Source organism: Pleuronectes platessa, chromosome 10 (assembly GCF_947347685.1).
Source record: "Pleuronectes platessa chromosome 10, fPlePla1.1, whole genome shotgun sequence".
Lineage (NCBI taxonomy): Eukaryota > Metazoa > Chordata > Actinopteri > Pleuronectiformes > Pleuronectidae > Pleuronectes > Pleuronectes platessa.
In genome coordinates, this window is record NC_070635.1 from 8,271,956 (window position 1) to 8,294,599 (window position 22,644).

The window sequence follows — 22,644 nt, forward strand, 5'->3', positions numbered from 1 at the left end:
CATGTTGAAAAACAATTTCCACCCCCCCAAAAAAGAAATAAGTAGAACTACTTGTGAAGTTGACAGGTGTCAATCTAAAGCTTGTGAAAGATTTTTCCCAGACCCTTGTTTATGATTTGGTTTGTGCAACAGATGAAAAAGAAACAAGGACACAACCACAGAGGGGACACATTCACACTCATTCACAACTTTGGGCAATTCAGATCTACATGTCTCTGGACTGTGGGAGGAAGTCTGACACATCCCACACAAACACGGGGAGAACACGAAGTCCACATAGAAAGACTCAGCCAGCCGATGGGTTCAAATCCAGAACCTTCTTGCTTTGAGGTGGAACTGATAACCACTGCATCACCATGTCACCCAGATCTTTCTCACAGAGCTCAGACCCATCGGAGGCGCAGCTTATAACATCAACAGCTGCTCCGCTGCAGCACGTACATAAATATATATCACATGTTCCTTACTATCCTTATACCTTTAACAAATACTGTCTCACTGCAGGACTCTTTAAGAGACAGACTTTAAATCCATTCATTTGTCACCAGGTAATCCAGTTGGAAATTTTCCATGTCCTGTCCAGGTCACGTTCATAGATTCATTATATCACTATGATTTATTGTTATATAGATTTGGGAAACATAGTCATAGTCCTGTATCTGATTAATACCTAATGAATTATATATATTATATAATTGACAGCTGGCCTTGTTGTCCCTACTGGGTTTTTGTCTTTCATTGTCCTTATAACTGTGAAAAAATGTGTTAGATATGGTTCCTTGTGTTGTTGAAAAGGTCCTAAAAGGTCCTGACATTTAATTTAGTGAAGACGTTGGAGATCCTTTATGACGAGTCGGTGTCAGCAGAGAGGCTCATCCATCAGGCTGCAGCATATTGCACATTGTTTTTCATTATTTGTTTTGTCACGGTGAACAAATAACAGAGCACAGAACAATATAATGCATTATAATACGAACCCACAAGTCAGGTCTCATTTAAACTGAAGTGCAATAGATGAACTGAGGGCGTATTTACAGTAAATATTGTATTGGACTGTCATATTGCATCAAATTTGAGGGGAAAGGACTTTGTGGAGAAAATAACTGAATTGAACATAACACTTTTTATTTTTTACCCAACAGTGAAGTAAGTTTGATTAGATTGATGCCGGACTCGCCTGAAAGCCATTAGCAGATTTAGACCCTTGTTGCGACCGTGCACTTCCACAGTCACAGAGCGGGAAACTGGCAGTGACTGAGAAATAATTAGGCTGTAGCCTACATCAGACTGTGAGCAGCCTGGAGTCGGTCCCTGTGGTGTTTTACTCTAATGGACTCTTGTAATGAGAACAGATTCTAAATATGATTTACAGATATTAAATTTACCCTTTTGGACACATGCCCTTGTCGTAACTGGAACACAAACAGCCTCTCTTGTTAACGCAGGAGCCAAACAACACACACACACACCCACACATAAATGCAACCAAGCTTTCTAATAAAACCATATATTTTTTTTATTATTTTGGCAAAAGGTGTTTATGTACAGCGTATTTAGAATCGTCATTTGACACCATTAAAATGCATCTGAACAGTGCTTCAGTGATGTGCTCTTAACCAGATCGCTCTGAGTAGCCAATAAGCTGTGCTGTTTTCTGTCATGCATACATAATCTCTTTTCTTCAACGTCTCACCCCTGTGTGTGTCTGTGTGCGTGTGCGTGTCAGTCCTGTCATTTAACGTCAATATGTGTAACATCGAAGCAGTGAGTGATGCGGTTTCAGGAAACCCAACAGTGAGTAGAGTCGTCCAGTCGAGTCATGGCAACCGTAGCATCAGGCAACAGCAGACAAAATGGCGGACGTGCCAAATATAAACCAGACACGATCAGTAATATCGACTAGTTCTCTAATTCAAGTAAGAAGTGACACCTCTCGACGGCACTCTCACAAGTTACACACCACGGTCCTAACATCCTACAGTACTCCATCACAGCAAGACTGCCACTGATACATCTGCGGACCGGGCAGCAGAGTCCCGCTGATTTTAGGAATCAGATAAGATAAACACCCCCCCCCCATCGCATTTTTGCCAGAAGCCGTTTGTAAACTCAGCTCCGAAGTTCAACGTTGAATCGAGTTGATTTAACGACGCATTCTCTAAAAGGTCTAGACGTTTTTTCAGACTGTATTTACAGGCGTATGCACGTGGAATACTACACAATGTGGTGTGGGTACAGGTTTCAAAGCAGTCGTATTAAGGTGACATCATCACGAATAATAAACAGACTAAGACCAGGAACATTAAAGTGCTCCATGCAGGACAGACAAAAATGTACAGTTGTGTTGCTGCTTTCACAGTTCATCTACAAGGCTTTTTTTTTTGTCATCGCTCTATGTCAGGAGATATAAAACTAGAATCATTTGCTCAGCTTTTCGCATGGTTTGAACATTCAAGGCCGAAAAGCTGACAAATAGTTATATATTTATATATATATTCATGTTTCAGGTACGAGACAGGGGTGAGGATTTCAAGTTACTTGTATTTAAAAAAAAAAAAAAGAAGAAGCCTTCTGCTCTTTAATCTGGGACTTGGTGTCGCATTTGTGAGCTGAGAAGACGGTTGGACAAAGGTGAACTCTATTCTTCCAGTAACTTGAAAATCATCCCCGTCCTTGTGCCGCGTTGCATCAGTACATTCACCAACGTCTACATACACAGAGATGACACTTTTGATCAGGCATGTTCTGCGCTACCTACGAAAAACCAAAGCAGCATGGTAATAATCCGTTTCCCTTTTGACAGCACGTGAAGGTTTCATCCGGAATAACAACAGAGTTTCACCTGTCAAAAATATACTAAAGCCTATTGTATGTATTTACAAAAGTTTAGATTTCAATACACACAATAAGCAAATATTGTATGATCACGGTGGGGGGGGGGGGGGGGGGGGGGGATACATATATCAGCTTTATGGACAGGAAATACAATACAAACATGCTTGTTTTTACGAGTACCTAGAAGTGCCCACAGTAAACGTGACGTTTTACATTTACACATCAGCATATCAAACCAGAATAACCAGCTGCAATATTAAAGGCATATTAGAATTTAAATGAACCCGACAAACTCCATTGAGAGTAAATATCTATGCTTTATCAAAATATGCCAAACATAAAAAAAAAGGCTCCTTTTCTTTTACATGATCATTTGAGTGGAATGAGAGTTTTCAATGGTCACAGCACCGACTGGAATTTAATGATGTGGAAAAATCCCATGAAAACAAATTTCCTATTTTCTTTCTTTATTTTTTTGAATAAAACTCTATATAGTGGTTGCTCTCTCCGGTTTTTAGCTATTTACAAACCCTTCCAGGCACACACCATCTCCGCCTCATGAATCTTTGAATAAAGTATTTCGAGAATTTTGTTCATTTCCGCATCTTGCACAGCTATCATTCTATCGCTCTGGCTACATCCACTTTGTCATCTTTCTCCCTGTGTGCCTTTTACTGGTCTGCATCAAATATTTATTGCTTCTTTATTCTTTAACAAGCTCAGCACTCCTCTTTCTCACAGCCTTTACTCCTCCAGCGGCGGATTCCAATTCACAGGTGAGAAGGTACCGTTTAGGGATTCACGGCTCCCAGGATCTCTCTTCTCCATCCCTCCATCCTTCCAATCTCCAAACTTTTTCTGGGACGATCCCTTCTGTCATCATTACAGTGAAACCTTGATTTCCACTTTTTCCTTTGTATTGTCATTCTGTCCGCTCCCTCCATGCCTCCCCTCTTCCCCACTCTCTCCTGACCTTCTCTCCATCTCACGCCTTGGTTCCGAACCCCCCTCCGCCCTGCATGCTGAAATACTCGGTGAACGAGGGGAGCCGGGGAGGGAGTGGGGGGGAGCGTGCGGCCAGGCGGGGGGGTATCGGAGGCGGGGGCAATATGGACGTCAGGTCAGCGGCAGTGGTGATGATCTTCTGCTCGCTGTTCCTCGGCACCTCGGGTCCTTTACAGGCCACCGTCTCTTCCACCGTCTTCACTGGATCCTGGAGGGAGGAACAGGACAGTTTTGCTCTTTTGACCCCGATCTTCAGAATATATGTTACTGGACAGAAACTGGGACCTTTGAGAAACCGGGTCAGTAACAACACACAATGAATCACAAGCTGTCACGGTTATATAGGTCAGGGGGAATTACACAGGACCTGGGTTTGCTGACCTCCTGCCCTCCACACACTACAGCTCATCAAACCAGAACTTACTGTCCACCTTCACTTCGGCCTGGAGGACATGGTTGAAAGATACACGACAGTTTCTACATCAATATTCATGTAACGAAATAAAGGCCCATTTTCAATATTTTCATTATTCATCTGGCATTTATTTTATTCTATTATATTTATTAATGGTTTGGTCTAGAAAACATTAGAAAATGGTAAAAAATTAAAAGAGCAAATGACCATATTATGAGATACATTGTATCTATGTATATTTCTATGTATGTATGTATCTACCCATCAAACTATCTATCTCCATCCCAACACCATTAGTGTCTCTGATGCATGACAAGGAAAATCTGTGAATTCTCACATGACAAAGCATTAATCATTAAGAGTTTGGCATTTTGTCATTCAGATTAATTGAAAATTACCCAACCACTGAAAATCAAAACAAAGTAATATATGTTTCACTGTTATGAATTACTGTTAATCATTAGGGTTATTCCTTTTTAATTGTATCTTGCTTTGAATCATTAAATTGACAAACTGTATTTGCTAGAAAATGATCAGAGCACCTGATGGCAGAATAATTAAGCTGAAATTTGATGATTGAATTGGCCCCTAGCCTAAAAGGATTAGAAAAACATTCACATCCTAATGATAAGAACTGCAAAATCTGTATCAGTTAAAAGGAATGGTTTAAGTTTTATTCTTTTAAAATCCTGCCCATCTTAGAAAACCAATGATACATTTGTTTTATTTGGCATTTTTTCAATTTGGCACAAACCTGCTGTGATAACCTCAGAATTTGCCCATCTGGCCAATTTCTGCAAAACAATAGGGCTGCAGATTTACTACTAGTGTTCCTTCACCAAATAACCCCGGTGTAATAGACTCACTGCGACAATGCAAGTAATCAACTGTAACTACATTTCCTTCACTTGAAGAAAGACGAGATGCACAGAACTCTGTTCGACAACAACCAGAGAGTCTGTTATCTCCCACTTTGATTTCAGGGCTATAAAGACTAAAGGCCAGGTTTAAAATGATGGTGTTTTATTAGACTTTCTTAAGCAGCTGCACTCAAGCCTGGTCCTGCCAGTGTCTTCCAATTAGATGTCCGCAGCAAATGCATCAATTACGCTGCCAGATTTCTAGCAAGAACCAAGAGAGGAGGGCCCATAACTTCTGTTTACACTGGCACTCATTTAGAAAATCGATTTTGAGCGCCAGGTTATAAAACACATAATGGCTTAGGAACAGCAGAGGAAACTGCTTTTATTCTGAGCCACTTCCAAATATAAATTAAAAACTTGTTTTCTCCACCGCACTTTTACTTTACTATATTCTGTGTCTATTGACTGCTGCCTTGTAACTTCATGAAGGTCTTAATGCCTTTTTATCTTATAAATGCTTTTAGTTGCATTGCTTTTTGATAGATGATGCACGTGGAAACTTGCTGCCTTTTGTCAACTTTGTGCAAAGTATGTGGGTCGATGCAGTGACCGGTAAGATAATCCCAACAACAGTGAGCGACAACTAATGTAAACAATGAAATGAGATAAGCTAACAGCCAGTTGTGGCCTCAGATGAGTTGCTTGTCTTTTTGTCTCATTTCACTGTCAACATCCTTTGTCGCTCACTTCTGTTGCGGTTGTGTTTCCGTTGTGTTGCTTTTGCCGTTCAGCCGCTGCAGCTTGTCCCTTCATGTTGTGTTGCTGCTGCTCTCTGCATGTTCTACGAGTATATCTGCAAATTCAGAGATCCTCTTCTGTCACTCATCCCTGTTCAGAGTGGAAAAAGCTATTTGCACAGATTTGAAAGTTCCCCAAGCTCGACGATTCTTCACTGTGAACACAACACGTCTTAATTTGTTCTTGTCAGAATTTCTGTTTAACGATTATTTCCTTGTGCCCAAGTGTTTTTCCGAACAGAGCGTGTGCTATGTCAGGCTGTGCTCACTGTCATTCACCTGACGCCCACAGGAGGAGAAAGTCGCCGCCAAGAATTAATCCCAACACACACGTCCCCTTTACGAACTGTTGTTGTTCCACTGATTCCTTCAAATACAAGGCTTTGTTCGATGAGACAGTTCATTTCAAGCTGTGTTAAACACAGGGACTTTTGCATTTTTAATAACCCAAAACATGCCCAACTCAGATTCCTAGAGAGATAATTGAAAAACGATTAGGAGAAAGCATAAAAGGAATATAAACTCATACAGCACATGAGCTACAACTCCTACTTAAATCCAGCATGTCCGACATGCACCCAAACACGCTGTGATTCAACTCACCGATTGGATGGAGAAGAGCTCAGTGAAGTTCGGTTGAGAATCTCCCACGAAGGAGCCGTTTCCGTAAGCATGATGGGGGAAACTCTCTCCCCCCTCGCCCCCCTTCGGACTGGACAGCAGGATCCCAATCTGGGACGTCCGAACATGATAGGGGAAGTTCTTATTGGCTGCCGAGGGGCGTGTGATGACCTGAGGGGCAAAAAAGGATAAAAAGAAAAAAATGTATCTTACACACAGCCAGAACACGTGAGGACCAAGTGAGAGGTGGGAATTGACATGCATGCACTGAGCAGGAATATAAAAAGGAAATTTGCGTGAGCAGCACGGCCCATTAATAAAGCCCAATGTGTCGTAGGTGAGGAAGAGCTAGATAATGATGTGCGGAGGAGACAATCAGCATGAGGCGTTTATGACTCAGAGATGGTGAATAATGTATGAATGACAGCAGCAATAATGACTTTAGTGATGTGAACTATGTGGGAGAGCAGGGGTGCGCACGAGTGGGTGTGCGCTTGTGTGTGTGCGTGTGTGTGCACGTGTGAAAGAGAGAGAGATACGAACAAGGAAGACGATGTGAGCGTAGAGGTGGATGCCGAGCTGAATCCCGTTGACGATCTTCTCCCGGGCCCAGCGAGGAATCCCATAGTTGGCGATCAGAGCCATCACAGGCACCGCGAAAAACCTGAGGGAGGCAAGCGAGTAGGTTTATAATAAACATGTGGAGAAAACATATTAAAAAAAGAGGTAAAAAAAAAGATGCCAGGGGGGGTTTGATGATGAAAAGAAGAAGGAGAAGAGGCTGCGTCGCACACCGGGAGAGATAAAGACGGGAGGATGTGAGAGGCGTCGATAATGAGGCGGGAGATAGTTGCGGCAATGAGAGAAATACAGAGATAATATTAGTCTTTGTAATCTACCCTTCATTTACCCTCATGGTATTATACACAAAGAGCGAAAGGCAGGGAGGCTGAGCAGTGTACGTACTTTCTAGCACAAAGCTTTAAACTATTCTGCACACACATATATTGCAGCATAAATTATTCTAATAGAGGAGATGTCATCAGCCGAGTAGAAATAGATGTTTTTCTCTCGCAATCACTCATTGACGTATAATCATCTATAGTGCGACTGGAGCACAGAGGTTGGACGCTCAATGTTGCAGAATGGAGGTGTAGCGGTAAACAACTTTTCACTGCGGAGACGTGTTTTTCGTGCACATAAAATATTCAAATTGAAGGAACCTCAGACAGAGAAATGTGTTTTTTCCCCTCTACACCTGCAGTTTCTGGTTCAGACGGTATTAGAGAGAACAGTGGGAAGCCGTGCACGTCTCACCATAGTGTGTAGGTGGTGAAGAAGGGGACGTAGAAGGGCTGTTTCTCCGGGTAGCGTTTCAGGGAGACCAGCACGGCGTAGCAGAACCACACGTAGGCCAGCAGCTGCAGGCCCATCAGCCCGTAGCCCGCGGGGCTGTCGTAGGCGTACAGCACTTCACCTGGGTCGAAGAACTGGCAAGGGAACACGAGAAGTTACGCCAGAACGAACACGCACATTTATAAATGAGCCAAACTTCTACACAAAGCAGGAGAGTCGGTGCCTGCTTCACATTCTGCCTGTGCCCTAATTACCAAGATGGATTGCTCACAGTTCAGCTGATGCACGGCCATGTCCGAGCCAAAACTCAGCTTGTAGCGTTCTGTGAGAGTCCTTCACACTGACACTTCTTCTCCACAAGTAGGTCATTGGTCAGTGTGAGTGTGTGTGTGTGTCACGTGCACTTTCTGCTGCAGATGCTAGATTGCCTTTCACGGTCCAGTGACGGAATAGCGTTAGCCATACAGGGTTACCCCTTGCTACATAATGCATAGGTGTGACTGCGCAGCGTGAAGCTTCTTTGGATCCGACCAGGCAACCAGAGCCGGGCCCCAGGAACACGCTTCAGGTCTACATTTCAGTTCCAATTGTAACCTAGTTTGTCGTATTTTTAGCCGGAGCTCCCCGGTGTTTTGAGCTCTTTAATGGCAGGGAACATGCAAGAGGGCGGGCGGCTGATAAATTGCACTGCTTCAGATCCACATACTGCCGTGTGAGAGATGGCTATAGGCTCCTGCATTAAATATAGCACAGCTACTTCCCACTGCACTATTCCCACTGGACCATTACCAGGCTGAATTCAAAGACTGTAATCCACTGTCCCTAAATGTACCATCATTACATCTGACTGATGCGGCAGGAGCCTCTGCAGGAGTGAGTGGAGTAACTGTGACTCCCTGAGTGTGTTATTAATTCAAGGGTCCATTTGCATTAACATGGAGAATTCAGCTTCACATACAGAACATGAAGACACAGTATAATTAATGAGAGAGTACGGCTATGGAACTTTAAAGAAACATTCACTGATCTATGACTTGTTATCTCACTCAGGTACAGTCGTTAAATAATGCAGTGGGGTTGTGTGTGTGTGTGTGTGTGTGTGTGTGTGTGTGTGTGTGTGTGGTTGGGAGCTGCCTGGTTGTTCTTTTAAGGATCCATAATTCATCAATGAATATCAATATCTTTTTTTTTTTTTACTATAGATTTATTCATAATATTCATTCATAATAGGTTATGTATATGGACGACTTGTCAGAGAAAAGCTATCCCAGCCCACGTTGATCTGTGGTTCCAACTCTTCCATGAATATTTATGTGATTATTGAAAAAAGCAGAAGACGGTAATCATTTCAGATGGATGGCAGAGACCAGTGTCCAACAGCGTCAGTCAGAAACCCGGTGATCACACTCGTCGCCTGGAGCATGAAGTCAGACGCTGGGCTCAGTCACATGGGAGGAGGCGGAACTTCAAAGTGTTCACATGTTTTACACGATGGGATATGAATTTAAACTGACAGGTGACGGCTCTGCTGTTAGTGCAGTTAGATGATTTTTAATAATGTGAACTATAGTGCGGCCACTTGTATATTTTTACTGCTGAAAATTCTGTCAATCATTTACCCCAATGGACAAATGAATGTTTAGGTCTATTGAGTCAAGTTGATATGTTCAGATTGTTTTATCTGTTTAATGTTTCATAATCTAAATATTTTGTCTCAATATAAAGTAATGCATAGAAAAGCAGCTAATCCAAGGGGCGGCTGGGGTTCAGGGGTGAAAATGGGTTGTCCACTAACAAGAAGGTCGGTGGTTCAATCTCCTGCTCCTCCAGATAGCATGCCAAAGTGCCCTTGGTCAACTGAATCCCAAATTGCAGTAGAGTCTAATAGAAGCGCAGTAGAGGCACAGTGCGAATGTGTGTGAATATCATAGGATCAATATTGGTATATAAATAGGATCATTGCTGTTTATTGTTTCTTCTCAGATAAAGCACTTCCCCCCCCCCATGTGTGTGTGTGTGTGTGTGGTGTGTACCTCTGCCTCGTAGATGAAGAGAATGACGTAGGTGATTGTGTAGACCGTCATGTAAATGCTCAACTTCACCGACCCACTGTGACTGATCCTCGCCCTGACACACACGGATAAAACCAGAAAGGGTCAGAGGTTACACACGAGTTAGAGGAAGATAAGAAACAAAGAAACACACATGGGAGGGAGAGAGGGAATGAACACACAAAAACCTCCATTTGCTCCTTTATACTCAAGCAGAGTCGTCTGCGTCTAAAACGCAACTTTGCAAAACCACACAGCATAAAGCAGAGAGCTTTATAAGTGTAGGATAAATCTGTGTGGGGTAAGATTCATAGACACCACAGGCTGTGAAAGAGCCTGCGTGGTTTTGCATCACAAAAGCAACAAAATAATGCTTCATTATTTGCAGTCAACAAAAAGAAGCATTTCAAAGAAACGCCTTCATCAGCATTTGGAACATACATTAGCTCAGTAAATTATCAGCGCACACACACCAGGGAAACGTATTATCAAAGTCAACTGGTAATTATCACCAAACTGTCGACTTCCTCAGTCGCTGCAGATAAACAGCCGTGTTTGAAACTCAATGGGAAATTTAAGATTATTCACTGGGCTCTAAAGAACCTTGAGGGAAGTCGAGGAGATCCCAGCATCCTCTGAACCCTGGAGGACGTACGGATCCTGGAGCGGGAAAACGCCAGCTTCAATTTTGCAAGCTCAGTTTTCACTTTACAAAGTTCAGTGTGGAAAAACCTCCGCGGAGATCAATTGAAGGGCCGACCTTCAAACTACGAGCAGCGGTTCAGATGATGACTCATCGCCACTCGAGCTCAAAAACAGGGTGAAATGCGATTTAACTAGCTCTTGATTGTGCAGTGCACGGTGGTTTCCTCACATAAAACCTACCAAGAGAGCATCTTCTGGGGATATATCGGCAGAAATGGAACAACATTTCAAGAGCTGCCGGCATGATTGGTTTCTTTCAGACGAGAATTCGAAACTGGAAAGAGCAACGACAGCTGAGTGAGTGTGGGGCGTTCATTCAGTCGGGTGTGGACCGGATGCATGATGAGATTTCAGCGAAAGAGAGCATTCGTAAAATCAGGAAGAACTCAAACATTTTACTTTAGTATAAAAGTACAAATAGACGGACAAAAATGTAAAGTAAAAGTACAACATTAATGTTACTAGTTTAGTAAAAAAAGGGTAAGTACTTTCTTTTAAATATATGTATTAAGGTAACTTAGAATGATTCCATTTCCCTAATGAAACAATCAAATACACCATTAAAGGTAATACATTATGTAATAAACTCTGTTTATATTCTTTATTTAAACATATTACATTATGTTTTAGCTGCTTGTGTCGGTGATGCCGCTGCTGCAGGAGGCGGGGTCTAATGTAACCGGCCTGCTCTGATTGGATTAATGGATCATCATCGATTACACAGTGCTTTGTAAAAAATATAACGGAATAGAAAGTAGAGATATTTGCTGATATATGTTGTGGAGTAACAGTGAAAAATATACCAAACTGAAAAAATGAAAAAGTATAGTTTATTATTTCTGAAAACCAGTCTATCTGAAATGAAGCCTGTCCAGGGCAAATGTCAACAGAGAAAAGAGCAAACCACAAAATGTGTCAGCCCGGTTGTTGGGGCAGAGGTCGTCCTCCGACCGACACAAACACAAAGGTTCACAGCGGAGCAGCATCAGGTGTTCACCCGCACCATCAGCTCCCGCGCACTAACTGACTCCTTGAGTGACACCTAACACTGGCACGTCAGGAGATAGTGTTATGACTGTGACAGCGCGGCCTGACAGTGAGAGACAGACGAAGCATAAACACAGCTGCAGACGGCCGACAGGGCTCGAGTAAACACGGATACATCAAGGATCTAACAAAATACACACACACACACACACACAATCACACACACACGGACACCCACACACAGAAGGTACGAAGAAACGACATCAAACCACCTACCTGGTGACAGTGAAACCTTTGCCCAACAATATGAGCATCAGCAGGAACACCAGGAAACTGACGGAGAACAGTAATTTCCCTGGAGACGGGCGGAGATGAAGAGAGAGAGAGAGAGAGAGAGAAAGGGAGAAGAAGACAGAGGGGTAATTAGGTCGTGGTTTCCCAAACCGTGATATCAGAGGGGAAAGATAAAATCACGTCACCACACAAACACACACACCCACACACCCACACACAAACACACAAACACACAAAATCAGACATGCCTGTCAAACCAGCTATTACAGCCTATCACATCCGTCATCGTCCACTCTGTCATTCTGCTCAGGCTGCGTGTGATTTTCAAGTTCTGTCAGTCAGTCAGACAGATAGACAGACAGACAGTCCATCAGACAGGCAGACAGGCAGACAGGCAGACAGACAGACAGACAGACAGACAGACAGACAGACAGACAGACAGGCAGACAGGCAGACAGATAGACAGTCCATCAGTCAGACAGACAGGCAGACAGGCAGACAGGCAGACAGACAGACAGACAGACAGACAGACAGACAGACAGACAGACAGGCAGTGGCCAATACAAGAGAAGAACTCACCGAGTAGTTTCAGGCTGCCGTTGCCAACTCCGTCTCTGGCGTACAGGCCCCAGTAGACACAATGAAACAACAGGCTGAGCACTGCCAAATGGAATAGATATAGGGAGGACCGAAATGTGAAAACAAGGGCAGGGAGGGGAAAGACATGGAGGAAGAAGAAGAGAAGGCGATAAAAGAGAGAGGATGTAAAGAAAAAGATAAAGATCAGAAGGAGAGATGAAGCGGAAAGTGATGGTGGGGTGGAGAGAGATTGAGAGTGAGACAGAAAAGCACAGGGATTGATAAAAGGAGATGAAAAAGGGAGCAGAGGGCTTGAGAGAAGTGGAAGGAAGGGAATTCGGGGGGGGGGCAGGAGAATCGAGAGCAGATGTGCAGGGGGGGAACAAGATAGCGAGGAGGAAGAGGGAGCGAGATAAGGGGAGAGGAGAGAAAAAAAGAACAGGATGGGGTGAGAAGACAAAAAAGAGGGGTGTTAGTCAGCGCCAGCACGCTCCACTGAACACTGTGGCACAGCACGGCTGTTTGCAATGGTTTCTATTCAGAGGCTAATAGCAGTGATATTATCACAGCTCTTGAAGTGGGGATTAAGGTGTGAGATACTGCAGCCACGCAAGAGGCTCATTGTCATCTTAAGTGTGTGTGATAGTGTGTGTGTGTGTTTGTGTGTGTGTGTGTTTGTGCAGGACAGAAGCTCTCACCCTCCACACCTGCCGCCGTCATAAACATTTTGTAGGTTGTGTGAAGAAGCTGTCTTCCCTTCAGATTGTCTGCGGGGGGGGGGGGAACAGAAGAAGATAGAAGTGATGAATGTGTGTTTGAGCGTGTGTGTTTGCGCATGTGTGCGAGCGTGTGTGTGTTGTTGAGGATGGAGATAAAAAGGATGGAGATATGCTAACAGATGGCAACGGAGAGCGAGAGAGGTACAGAGAGCGAGAGAGCGAGAGAGGTACAAAGAGTGAGAGAGGCGGGGAGAAGAAAGAACAAGGGACTGGGCCAGATAAACGAGGCGGGGAGCGACCATCAATATGCATCCATCTCCTGATCTGGAACACTGACATGAAGAGTTAATGGAAACTCGATCATGTGATCCCGGGACAACGCAGTCTGCAGAGGAAGATGCTGCGATTCAAACAAGAGATCTAGAACAGCTTCTACACTTTTTTCGAGATACGAGTGAGACGAAACAAAAGCAGATAGTTTAGTTCCGACAAGCTCAGATTTGGAGATATCACAAATCTGAGTTACCAAAACAAATCAAGGTGAAGGTTTATTATTTTATTTAACATCATCACCATCCAGACACAGCCTCGGCTTTACCGTTCATCATCCGTAGCTTAAATTTGAACAACAGAAGAAATAGTGAATGCACAGTGTGAATTCTGCTACTTATTAATCGCTGTGAGAACCACAACTAGAATTCTGTGTTGACTCCTCTTCTATTCCGGTGGCTGAATCATAAACTGCCATCGTGAACATTTCGAGCCACACTCTGCATGTTTTTCCACGAAGTCTGGTTTTAATTAAATTTTGTTGCCATAGAACTGAGAGAAATGTCTTAATTTAAAGCTGAGACTGACTCATGATTGGTTGAGTGCATGTATCGGCTAGACCTCACTATTTTAGCTCCGTGCCCCGATCGCTACTTCGCCAACTCTGACTCCAAATGCACAAGACTGATCCGGGATATGCTTGTTTCATTTCTGGATAGTGGGAGGAACCGATACCAATGTGGTAAAACTTTACATTGAGCCTGTTTGGAATACGTTTAGCTCTTCCTTGGGGCTCTTCTTCAGAGTAGCTGCAGGTTATATGCGCTGTGACCTTCATGTGACAAATTCACTTCCCTGATGGTAACGCCACCGCCACCTTCTCCACTCAACCGTTCGCCTTTACACGGAAACACCAGCCCCGCTCTCCCCATCCTCTCACTCCTACATCTGTGTAGCTTGCGCTCTGCTCTGACAAACTCCTGGCTCCTGGGAGAGAACGGGCACATGCTCCACCTTTACTTATCTGAGGAAACATGAGAACTTACTCCTATCCCATCAAGAGAACATGTAGATTTTATAGAGAGATCTCAAGAACAGGGCACTTAACGGCTGCAGCGGGCCTTGAAAGTCAGAATACAGAAAGAGAGATACAGTATAAGTGGACAAGACGCTACTTACAGGCAAAGTAGCACGAGAGGATGAACACCAAGGAGAATATGATCAGGAATGTGATGTCCGTCTCCAGGATTCCTGAAGAGGAAGGACAAAAAAGAATATTTAATGAGAGAGAAAAGCCGTAAAATTTGAAAAACAAAAGGCACAAGAAAGATGGAGAAATCAAAACCAGAAAGTAAAGGAATCAATTTCAAGGTGAAGAAGAAGAGAGGGGGTAATTAAGGAAGAAGGAAAAAAAGGATGGAAACCACAGAGCGGCAGGAACGTGATGAGGATATTGGATCAGATAAGCAGCAGAGAGAGGTACACGAGAAGAGAGGGAGAGAGGGGAAGGTTGTAGGAATAATTCATTTAGAAGCTACTTGGGTCTCCTCTTCTTCTCCTTCCTTCTTCTCAGTTCATCTATCATCATTAATTCATTCAGCCGTCCCGTCATTATTGTAATTTGTTCAGTTCAGTGTGCTTTATTGGCCGTGCTAAGTGGCGTTGGCTTGTGCCATCAGCGATTCGTTCCATAATCTCTCTGTTTTCTGGCTAATCACTCTCACCAAACTCATCTGCGGAGAAATGCTGCGTCCAGAAAGACTGTCCGTTGGTCAGTTTCATCTCGTACTCCAGCCGCAAGCCCTCGCCCTGCGGGAGAGGAGGGAGGGGAGAGAGGGAGAGAGGGAGAGAGGGAGAGAGAGGAAGAGAGGGAGGTCAGATGTGATTAATAATCCACGGTTAAAAAATTGTTACAGGCTTTGTGATCTGTACAAAAGTACACATTAATGCTTAAAAGCTGCACTCGACAATTCTGCAGGTTGATGGCCCTGAACAGCAAAGAACAGTAAGAACGCCTTAAAACTTTTATGATATTCTTATCTTTCCAGTGTGAAGCTGAGAAAAAGAAGGCGATAAGTGGATTTTACTTTATTAGTTAAAGTATATGATCCTCAAAGTTCTGCATCACAAAGTATTTAGAACTCATAAGGAATTCAACTGGAGCACGGTGATACTGATGAACTGGTATTCATAGATAAATATTCAAATATTGTGATAGTATGTTGAGTATGAACATAGGGCTGTGCAACAAAAAAATATCAAGAATTATTCCAATATACTTTTCATCAATAGCAATATAACAAAGGCTTTCACATTCAAGAAAAACAAACATTTTGTTTGGCTACCAAAAAGAACAACCCATAAACCAGAAGGCATCTCTGTGTTGACAGACAAATTTTTTCTTTTTCTCCAATGACTCGTCACTTTCCACTGGTTGCTCTTCGTTGTGAAAGAAATTGTGTTATGACAAAAATAAACTAGAATTGTCCTCAGAGCGCGAACACCTCCACACAACACAGTCTTCTTATGAAACCACATTTAAATTCACTACATGCAGATTTTTATTTGGATCGGCACCAATTTGTACAAACTCATAAATATCACCTTAACCTACGACCATGAATTATTCAGAGAAATCAACAAAAATGTTTAAAAAGCTCCTTAAATATTAAAGTGAGGAAAAGTTGCCTGTTGCAAGTTGGAAGAGTCTAAATCCATCACGGCACAGCTTTAAGTTTGAATAACTTAGTCCAGATCTCTATCACACCTTCTCTGCTCCAGGAGGAGACGAAATCAAGATCCCCCTGGGAGCGGACACTCTGTTATTTCAGCTTCTCAGTGTAATTGTGCTATAGAGTCACTCTGTTTGCAAGCGGGCCTGAGGGGAGGGGCCTCCTGAGTGTGTGGAGGAAGTTAGTGGAGTAAGAAGAAGTGAATGAAGCTCTGCCTCCTGTGCTACCAATGTGAAGATGACCCAGATAAACAGGAGAGGTAAATCTATGTTAACTGTTTTCTCTGATTTAATGAAGAGTTTTCTCCTTTTCCATTATTAATACTCACTGCCACACACACACACACGCACACACACACATATCAATTATTTGTTAGGGTGAATTAGAAATATGTAGTGTTCCACATTTTGTTTTGAAAGAGAGCGCACAGAAAGAATATTTGGGTATGTAAACACGCAGGAATGGAGAAATGCTGTGTGGTAAACCACTGTTGAAATCATGTTCATTTTTAGTTGTCACACTAATAAAGAGGCAGAGAGACTTTGGGAGGTGAGGGGGGGGGGGGACAGGTATAGGGAGCAGGGAGCGAGGGAGGGGGGGGGGGGGGGGGGGGGGGACAGAAATGGGCTGACAATCGGAGCACAGAGAGCTCATTTCACACACACAAGTTCAAAGCCGATGGAGTTCGCGCTTGTTGCCGCGGAGTGAGGGAAAAGAGAGGCGGGGGGGAAAGGACTTTGATTTCATTTGGCAGCCTGAGACTCCGTCTCACTCTCTCCATCAAGGAGGGCGAGAAGCATGGATCGTTCACTGCTGCAAAAATCAATACAGACACAAAGAGCACGGAGACGGAGATAAAGAGAGTGATAGATGTAGAAAGGGAGAAAGTTTTAAGAAGAAGAAAAAAGGAGGTGGAGAGTGAAGAGAAAAGGAGCAAGATACAAAGAGAGAGCGAGCGAGAGAGAGAGAGAGAGAGAGAGCGAGCGAGAGCGAGAGAGCGAGAGAGAGAGAGAGAGAGAGAGAGAGAGAGACATGGTGATTCACAGCAGGCCGTCTCTCTGTCTGACAGACAGTGACTGGATGGATGTTTGTTGCACATGTAAAGAGCCTCCACACTGAAGGGGTTCTCACACAGTCTTGTAAATCATGAGTTCCCCTGCGCTTTTGATAACAGCGTTTAGAAAGGTCTTCTCAAGAGTCCCTGGGAAATAAGCACTCAGAGTTGTCTTGTTGAGTAATCCAGTAGCCACCAGGCTAACATTTTATTTTTATCAAGTCTTCAGATGTCATTCTATTGAACAATGTGCTGTATTTTTTACCTCCACCAAGGAGGTTATGTTTTATCTGCATTTGTTTGTTAGTTAGTTAGGATTACACAACTCAGTGGAAGATCAGGGAAGAATCCCTTCAATTTTGGTGCAGATCCAGGATGTTTTGTCCCACTTTCTTCAACACATTGAGATTTCTTTGAGTTCTCATTCCTGGATCTTGAAGAAACAAGCATATTTGTGTTTGGTGCAGACTTTGGGGCTGATCCATATATAAATCCAGGTGTAGTTAATGTAAATGTGGTTTCAGAAGAGAAATGTTGGACCTTGATGGAGGAACGGACTCATTCTAGTTCTGGCTGCGTCCACTGTGTCTCACAACCGAAGATGCTAGAAGCTTCTTTCCTCACGATATCATGAAACATCAAACTTTTTACTTGTTCTTTGTTGTGTCTTGGTTTAGTTTTTGTATATGATCATTGGCCTTCGATCATTTTGCCCTCGTCTGTTGATGTTGTTGCCGCACATCTCTCTGGGTAAACAGACAACCCATACAACTCCACCCTTTTTTAAAGCATTGTTTATATGTCCGTGCAGTAATTCTATTCTGCAATTGTACAATAACAAGATAAAAGTATGTGCGAGTGTTGAGACAGTCAACTACATACATCTGGATATTCTGTCCATGTGTGATTGTTGTACTTGCCTTTTCACAAACCATGGACATCAGAGGTGACTCCTTCAATTAAGTTGAGGGACAACAGACCGATTTTTAGAAGAATTCACAGCAGAGGTCAAGATGTTCCTGACTTTTTTCACTTCAAAGCCACAAAAGACTTAATACTAATGTTTTTTCAGGGGCTTTTCAAGTGTCTCTTTAACACGCTGCCTTAAAAGCTTCTTCTCCTCTGGGAACATAACAGGGATCTGATCCAAGCCACAGAAGTTCACTGTATGTTGCTGGGTTCGAGCCCTGATGTTGGGCGACAGGCTCACAGCTGGCAGCCCAGTTTATTCTGAAGGTCAGGGCTCTGTGCTGCCACGTCTTTAACGCTCAGAAAACGATTGAGTCGGCTCTGATGTAAAAACACGATGAGGATCTTTTTCCTGTGTGTGTTTGAAGTCTTTACCAAAGATACAGATTACAATTTTCTGACAAAGTAGAGTAGAAGTGTTGTGCATCTTGAAGCCGTTTGTTGTATCCAGATGAATCCCCTGGCCGAGCCGCTCCAATTAACAACCAGCCTTATTTTCAGCTCTTTCCTCGGCTCCCTACCGCGCCGGCTTTGTTTCATTACCGGCTAATTCTGTTCGGCATAATAAAGCAGTTGTTGATTACAGCCATTCAAAGCTCTCCATTTCTCCACTTCTGTTTGTAAGACCACGAGGATAAACGGCTCATAAACTGAAGCTCCGACAACAGTTGCTGCGCTCGATTGAAACGAGGCCACATTATTGAGATGCTCTGTTTTCTGTTTATTTTCAATTAATGGCACCTAATTAGTTCCAGACCTCCAACCACCAAAGCTATTTTATGAAAGACAATAACAGAGGAGTAGGAGTTATTCATCCGTCCAAAAACGTGTAGCCAAACGGACACACACATATAATTAAAGCCGGGCTGTACAGTATGGTATATGTACACTATATAAATATATATATATAAAGGGAAATACAAGCATGGAGATTCATGTAAACTTCAGTGACCTTTGTTTACATGTCTATAAACCTTCATCCTGATTGGCAGAGGTCCTCAATTTAATTTCTAATGATGAAATAGTGTTGTTTTTTTTTGCAACCTGATTTTATTCCTGCTATAATAAATCAAGTTGCCTGGAAATGTTAAATAAATAAAATCAGCCTCATATTTTATCATTACACGCAGGCAAGTCTGCATCTGGTATCGAGAGGAAAACACTGGCTGGTTGGTGTTAAGGGCTCATGAGCTGATACAGACTTTGAAATCCACTTCAGCTCAGGTAAAGACTGAGATGCCAAGAACATGAAAGCGCCGGATGAGAGGGAAACAGGAACAAAGAGACGGAAATATGTGAGTGCGGATGCCAGGAAAAACTGCACCAAATGAGGAGAAGGCAAAGAAAACGAGACCGGCGAGAGGGCGAGGAAGAACACAATTAGAGACGGGCTGACCGAGCGGAGCAGAAGGAACAGAAGTAAATAAATGTGAGACGGTGTGGAGCTCGTCACAGCCTGGTGACAGGGAGCTGAAAGAGAGGGTCGCAAAAGATTGTGAGCGATGGAGGTAGGAGAGACCGACAGGTGTGAAAGCAAAAGGGATGCGAGGAGGCGAGTGACGAGAGGTGGAAATTGGCTTCAGGGCGCAGCATGCATAAGTCCCCGGGAGAGGAGACAAGCTTTTATACTCGAGTCCAACGGCATTAGGCAGCGTGTCCATCAGCCGACGCTGGAGTGACACCAAGCAACACTCCGCAGGAAGTGTCCGCTCTAATCATGTCCCCCTTCAGCCGGCTCTCCCATGATGCGACAGCACAAAAACCAACCTGGCAAAGAAAAAGAGAACCGTACAAGGGCACGAGTTCTAACACAACCACACACACACATAAACACACACACACATATACATAAACAAATCTGAATCATGTCCAGAGGCGTAACACTGACAGGCAGGCAGAGGAGCAGTGATTCAAATTCAGAAGATACTTGTTCACCCTTTTCCTCGCCTGCTTTCGACAAATAAAACACACACACAACCCCCCCCCATGCAGAGCAGTCCAGACGCACATCACCAAACAACACAACGCAGCCCGCCACACTGCTCGTTTTGTGCCGGAGCATTATTAAAACTGAATCCCATTATCAAACAACACAAGTCTTAAAAGTCCCTGAAGCTGGCTAATCAATAGGCTTCAGCTGAGCCCGTACAAAAGCACAGTTAGCACCGTTTAAAGCAGAGTCTCGGTGCTTTGGTGCAGAAACACTCTGGGAGAGATAAAACGCTTCGGTGTCCAGAGGCAAATCACAGACAGAAGTGCAAATACAAGATCAGCTGTAACATCTAATGAGTTCGGAGCACTGGTGGCTCAGTGGTATTTAAGTTATTTGGAATCATTTCATAATCATAAGTGGAATATATATTGCAATGTGTCAAGATCAGGGTTTTTACATTCAATGGCCCTAATACCCAGTTGTACCATCTACCTGCTGTAAATCCCAGGGTGAGATTTACTTGCCGTTTTCTTGTCTTAAGCCTTTTCAGATCACTTCTGGAATGTTAAATGCTGCCTGGTGTAAAACGCTCAAATGAGAAAGCGCATGCTGAGACAAAAATTATGCTCAGGTCGATTTAAAATGTATTAGGAGCCAGCACAAATAGTAGCCTTAAAACATCCAGCGTTCCACTGAGCCTTCTTCGGGGGGGGGGGGGGGGGGGGGGGTAATATCTGATGCCAGCGCTTGCACCAGAAAACAGTTTTGCTTGACTTCAAAATTGCCAATAAATAATTTAACGTGTGAAAATAGCTGTTTTCGGACATTTTAACACAACTCCGTTGCGTGTTTAGACGTAGACGATGTGCACGTAGCTCTTCTCATCACTAATCCCCCAGAGGAGATCATCTTGCTTCACTTTTGATGGACAGTTGACGTGGATGTTAACAACAGTGATGACGTTTCTGTTTATCTGGAGTGAAGCAGAACTACACGGGCGAGTTTAAATCCTCTGAGTCGGTCTGTGGGAGAAAAGTGGTGCATTTCCATGGTAACCCCCCTGGTAGTGCACCTGCCCCTGCAGCGGGGGGGGGGGGGGGGGGGGGGGGGGGGGCAGTTCTTACCCCACACTTGCTGAGAGCGATGTACCACCATCTCTCCCTCACCGAGCGGAAGCTGCGTCCGCCCACGCAGCTCAGAACCTCCTCGTCCCCGTCTCCCTCCACCTGAGAGAGAGGAAACAAAGGGGGAGTGATGCACAGAGGAAGTCGCATTCCAAAAAGAGGTGACATTTCTTTTCCTCTGAGACTGAATTATCACAGTAGAGTGGGAGCCTGATATATCGAGATATGAACATATTTCACCTCCCAATATAGTCGGTAATGTGGCAACAGGATCCTCAGACTGCCGCGACAACAGAGCGACGCTGGCAATCACACTTTCTAATGTGATAAACAAACACGTTGTGCTGCTTATTGAAAGGGAGATAAGAGGAATATTTAAAAAATAATAAATAAAGAAAGGTGTGACAGGAGAGAGAAGCTCTTTCAACGCCTCTCTGTTTGCCTGGGATGCATCATCAGCCGTGGAAACGTGTGCGTCAGTGCAACGTCACGAAAACACATTACAGGCCATTATCTCTCGCTCTCTGTCTGCCTCTCTTCATTTTCCTCTGTAACATCTCTCTTGTACTGAGCCCCTGAAGTCCGAAAAATATATATATTCATACCATAGCCTGGAGAAAACTCACATAATCATATATGTGCTCTTGCCCAGGGACACAGGATTGTCAGGAATCATTTGCTTGGCATACTAAAGGAAAACAGGCTCAGGCGATGGAAGGACTATGTTAATACTTTTATAAAATTAGTGTTGTCTTCAAAGCATCGGCCAGTCGTGTCTTTACTAAACAGATATTGCCTCTGTGTGCACAAGATAAAAATATCATCTTTCTGGAAAAATCTGGTGAAAATCTGTTGAGAGGAATGATGGGATTCTCTTCAGCGGACAGACAGTTTACCACAACACAGAGAGGTCATGATTGGTTACTGATACACTCAGTGTTTAATAACAGATTACAGTGGGTGTGTTGCTCAGGGGCACTCTGGCAGGACGGATGCCTGCTGACATGAGGGAAGCTGCTCTGCTCAGGTGGGTGCGTGTGCATTATGCATGTGCGCTCTTACCACACAGCCGGACCAGGTGTAGCTGGTGGTGAGGTTGATGACCTGGTTGTTCTCGGGCCTCAGCACCGCCTCCTTCTGGTAACAGTTTTGCTGCGAGTAAACAGACGAAAGTCAAAACGGGAACAAGAGTAATTCATCGCAATGGAACTGAAAGGGTTGCGTGTGATGGAGCGCTCCTTGCGTGACAGGCAGATCAATATTTGTGCAGCTTGGCGAGTTTTGAGTGAAGGCTACTTGCTTCTGGATTCTAGGAAACTGACACCAGAAGCTGAG

At 43.7% G+C, this 22,644-nt stretch overlaps 1 protein-coding gene across 2 annotated transcripts in view; it reads right to left on the reverse strand.

The window, feature by feature from the left end:
• Positions 1–2,948: 2,948 nt before the first annotated feature.
• Positions 2,949–22,644, reverse strand: part of tmem145 (transmembrane protein 145) — a 33,993-nt gene continuing 14,297 nt past the window's right edge. For both annotated transcript variants that reach the window (XM_053432667.1, XM_053432666.1), the window contains 12 exons: positions 22,372–22,461; positions 21,310–21,411; positions 15,222–15,306; positions 14,677–14,748; positions 13,207–13,275; positions 12,509–12,589; positions 11,912–11,990; positions 9,926–10,019; positions 7,854–8,026; positions 7,080–7,200; positions 6,519–6,707; positions 2,949–4,048 (listed from right to left, as the gene is read on the reverse strand). In XM_053432667.1, the coding sequence (XP_053288642.1) occupies positions 3,821–4,048; positions 6,519–6,707; positions 7,080–7,200; positions 7,854–8,026; positions 9,926–10,019; positions 11,912–11,990; positions 12,509–12,589; positions 13,207–13,275; positions 14,677–14,748; positions 15,222–15,306; positions 21,310–21,411; positions 22,372–22,461 (1,383 nt within the window). In that variant the 3' untranslated portion in view covers positions 2,949–3,820. The remainder of the gene's footprint in view (positions 4,049–6,518; positions 6,708–7,079; positions 7,201–7,853; positions 8,027–9,925; positions 10,020–11,911; positions 11,991–12,508; positions 12,590–13,206; positions 13,276–14,676; positions 14,749–15,221; positions 15,307–21,309; positions 21,412–22,371; positions 22,462–22,644) is intronic.